Below are 3,220 nucleotides of genomic sequence, written 5' to 3' on the forward strand. Positions count from 1 at the left end.
CTCTTCTGCATAAACATTTCTCTAATTCAGGGAGAAATTATAGTCGCGGGGTTATCAATTAAGCTCATTGAGACAACGGAGGGAGGAAAATGGCGAGCGGGAGAGCAGTAGAAGCACTTCGAGCCTACAGATCAGTGCTGAAGGCCACTCGGAAAACCTTCGCCGGCGACGGTTTCATGCTCCAAAAATCCGCGGCCGAGGTCAGAAATAAGTTCGAGGAGAATCGTCACGTGACATCGGAAGCCGACATTCAGCGGCTGTTGGATGACGCACGTGATGCCTCTGAGTTCATCTCCACCATGATCGTCCAAGCTAAATCTAGCCCCTCTGGTGCTTTCGGTAAAAAAAAATTATGCTCTTTTTATTGCCCCATTATCTTAATCCTATATATCATTACATTTATTAATTTCCTGTGCTATCCCCCCCCCCCCCCACCCAATTTCTTGATCTTATGGAGTACTCAATTGGCACACACCAGCTGTTTGTTTTATTGCTGCAAAGGCATTTTTTTCTTGATGACAATGTTACTAGATGAGATTACATAGGAGAACTTATTTTAGTTACCCGATGCAAATCTGAGTTGCATTATGTTATTTATCAGAGCTCATTTCAACGCGTTGTATGATTTCTTACAACTTTCACAACCCGTTGAATTGCACAATTGTAAAGAACAAGCTCGAACAATAGTTAACCATTATTTAAATGGTATATTTTTGTTGCAATCTTTGTGAACTTCAGTTTGAGTGATCCAGATAACTATAACCTGGAGAATTCTGATTTGAACAACCGGAGTAACCACCACAGCACAATCGATTGAAGAATGTGATTGTTCTCCATTTTTTTTAAAATATAGATTAGCACCTTGCACCTACACGTTAGAGGCTGAGCCAGCCGAACTGCAGACTCTCCGAATATTCGTTCTTTATAACAGTTCCTAGGCATTAATCGATAGTGTCCATGTGCACATTCCAAAGTTTAGCGCCTAGGCATTCTCTAATGCGTTTGAATCCTTATTCCTTAACAGTGCCTAGGCTCTAGTTATTTGGGCCCTAGGAGCTTGATGCTTAGAATATGCAACTTTCTTTAAGATCTTTCACACACAAGAATATCAAAAGGTATTTTCATTAAGACTTATCTGCTTGTAATGACATGACCATTCAGTAGTGTGTTGTGGACTTGTTGTCGAGACACATCTCTTTGCAATTGTCTAATTTGTGGACTAAAATTTGCAAGTTAAGCTTTAAGAATAATTTTGTCAACTTGTGATTAAGTCCAATTACCACAACCTTCAAGTATGAGCCTTGGGAACTTTTCGATATCACAAATGAAAAACTCAATCATCATATCTTGTGAGTGTTGGTGCATAAACCTGTTAGAAAATCTAGTCAAGACGAATAACATTCTAAAACTGGCAATTCACGAAATCTTGAATTATAACTTTATTTTCGTTTACCATGCAAATTTCCTTAATATAGTAATGGATATCAGCTTACACTATTTGAAAGTATGTCCTTGTATCAGCTAAGTTGCTTGATATTCTGTTAAGTTTGCATGGATCCATTAACTTCTGCAACTTTTTTCACAAATTAATTGGAATGCTGTTTGATGTAGTGGTGAAGCCTGAGAAAGAACATGCCGGGGCAACTCTCGAGATTCCTTCTGAAGAGATTCTGAAGAAGTCTGTTTGAGCATATTAAGGGAGGACGATGAGAGCATTTGGACTGGTGTGACATTTTATCTTTCATAAACCGTGGGTTTTTTGTTGAGGTTCTTCACTTGGAAGTTTCTTTGAGGTTCTACTTTCTTTAAGGTCTTCAAATATCAGTTTTTTTCCATCTTTGTTACATTTACGCCATAAATGTTGGATATTGCATCTATCTCTATCTCTCTCTTGTATCGCCACAACTTCAGAAAGCAAGCAGATATCCAACTTTGTTCAAACATGGTTATTGGGATAAATGATAGGAAGTTAGCATGGTTAACTATGACCTTGAAAAGAGTAAGGTTTATCTATTGACAGTGTAAAATATATGCACAATGAGAGTGTAATATGCCCTGCTCCAATAGGGTAGAGTCCTCTTTTCACCAACTAATGCGTAGTGTGAACAAATACCTATACTTGGCCTTTAAATGATCCGGTTGTGCAAATATCTTTATATGATCCGTGGATAAACTCGAGATAGAAAAATAGTAGCCCAAAAGACTGCTCATATCTTTTGTTTAAAGGAACCACAAACATATATTCTTAGAAATTTTACTGGGACATCACGGACATTCACCTTGTAAAGATGATCTGTTGACAAGCTCCTACTCTAGTACAGTTCGTTTTTAAGTGATACGATTGTAAATAATTTTTATAAGCGGGAAGCTCCCTAGGCATGTGGCCAAAGCTGACAACACCTACAAGAATAGTACCAGTATGTACTAGCTATATTTCTTTGTAATAAGTGCATATGTACTATATTGAGATTCTCCTCCTATGTAAAGGAGACCCTTGTTATTTCTTGGAGGGACACGACACAATATTCAATATACAAGAATATTCTCTGCTCTCTAACTTAAACACATTCTTCCTCGATTCTATTATTTATATTTATTGCTTACATTTGTTGCGTTTCATTAATTGTTCTTCATTTATCACTCATTATTGATCATAAAGAGCTCAGATCAAAGCTCTTAAAATTGTTAGACCTTCATCGGCCGGTCACTGCCTAACGCTTAGCTCGACCTCGAGGCCCCGTTTAGGCCAGCTTGAGGTCTCGATCCTCAGCCACTCGGTTTACTTGACACACTGCCTTCGAGCTCTTATCTTATTTTTTAGTCTCACACTTAGCATCTACTGCCTAACAACTAGCATAAAAATAAATCACGTATTTTTAGAACCACAAAATCAAATCTAATTGTAATTACCATTTTCAAGGTAAACAGTTTGGCGCCCATCGTGGGGCTAAAAATAATAGTGATTGTTTTCTTGCTAGTTTACTGCATAACACACGTTATTCTTCACATTTTTTCTAGTCCAAGAATCTTTGATTTTAGGTCAAAATGCCTAACTCCGTGCATGCACATGAAAACAACGGTCCTAAGGACCATGGAGAGAATGGTATTGCTGTTCCAGGTATTGGTGTACCACCACAAAACCTCGAGAGTGCACCGGAATCGATCCCCATGGGTACGGTCTCACGCAACGCCCAACACGTTGATGTCGGTTCCTATATTA

The 3,220-nt window shown here is 38.4% G+C and overlaps 1 protein-coding gene across 1 annotated transcript; it reads left to right on the plus strand.

Annotated features, from left to right (window-relative positions):
- Window positions 1-1,941, plus strand: LOC107817183 (mitochondrial zinc maintenance protein 1, mitochondrial). The gene is made up of 2 exons (XM_016642955.2): window positions 1-339; window positions 1,612-1,941. The coding sequence occupies exons 1-2, from the start codon at window positions 90-92 to the stop codon at window positions 1,686-1,688; spliced, it is 327 nt and encodes a 108-aa protein (XP_016498441.1). The 5' UTR covers window positions 1-89; the 3' UTR covers window positions 1,689-1,941.
- Window positions 1,942-3,220: the final 1,279 nt, after the last annotated feature.

Source organism: Nicotiana tabacum, chromosome 22, assembly GCF_000715075.1.
Source record: "Nicotiana tabacum cultivar K326 chromosome 22, ASM71507v2, whole genome shotgun sequence".
Taxonomy (NCBI): Eukaryota; Viridiplantae; Streptophyta; class Magnoliopsida; order Solanales; family Solanaceae; genus Nicotiana; species Nicotiana tabacum.

What these genes read in the sequence shown, in the direction of transcription:
- LOC107817183 (XM_016642955.2), top strand. Translation starts at nt 90, where the DNA reads ATGGCGAGCGGGAGAGCAGTAGAAGCACTTCGAGCCTACAGATCAGTG. An exon ending in TAGCCCCTCTGGTGCTTTCG is followed by an intron (nt 340 to 1,611) that starts GTAAAAAAAAAT and finishes TGTTTGATGTAG; the next exon opens with TGGTGAAGCCTGAGAAAGAA.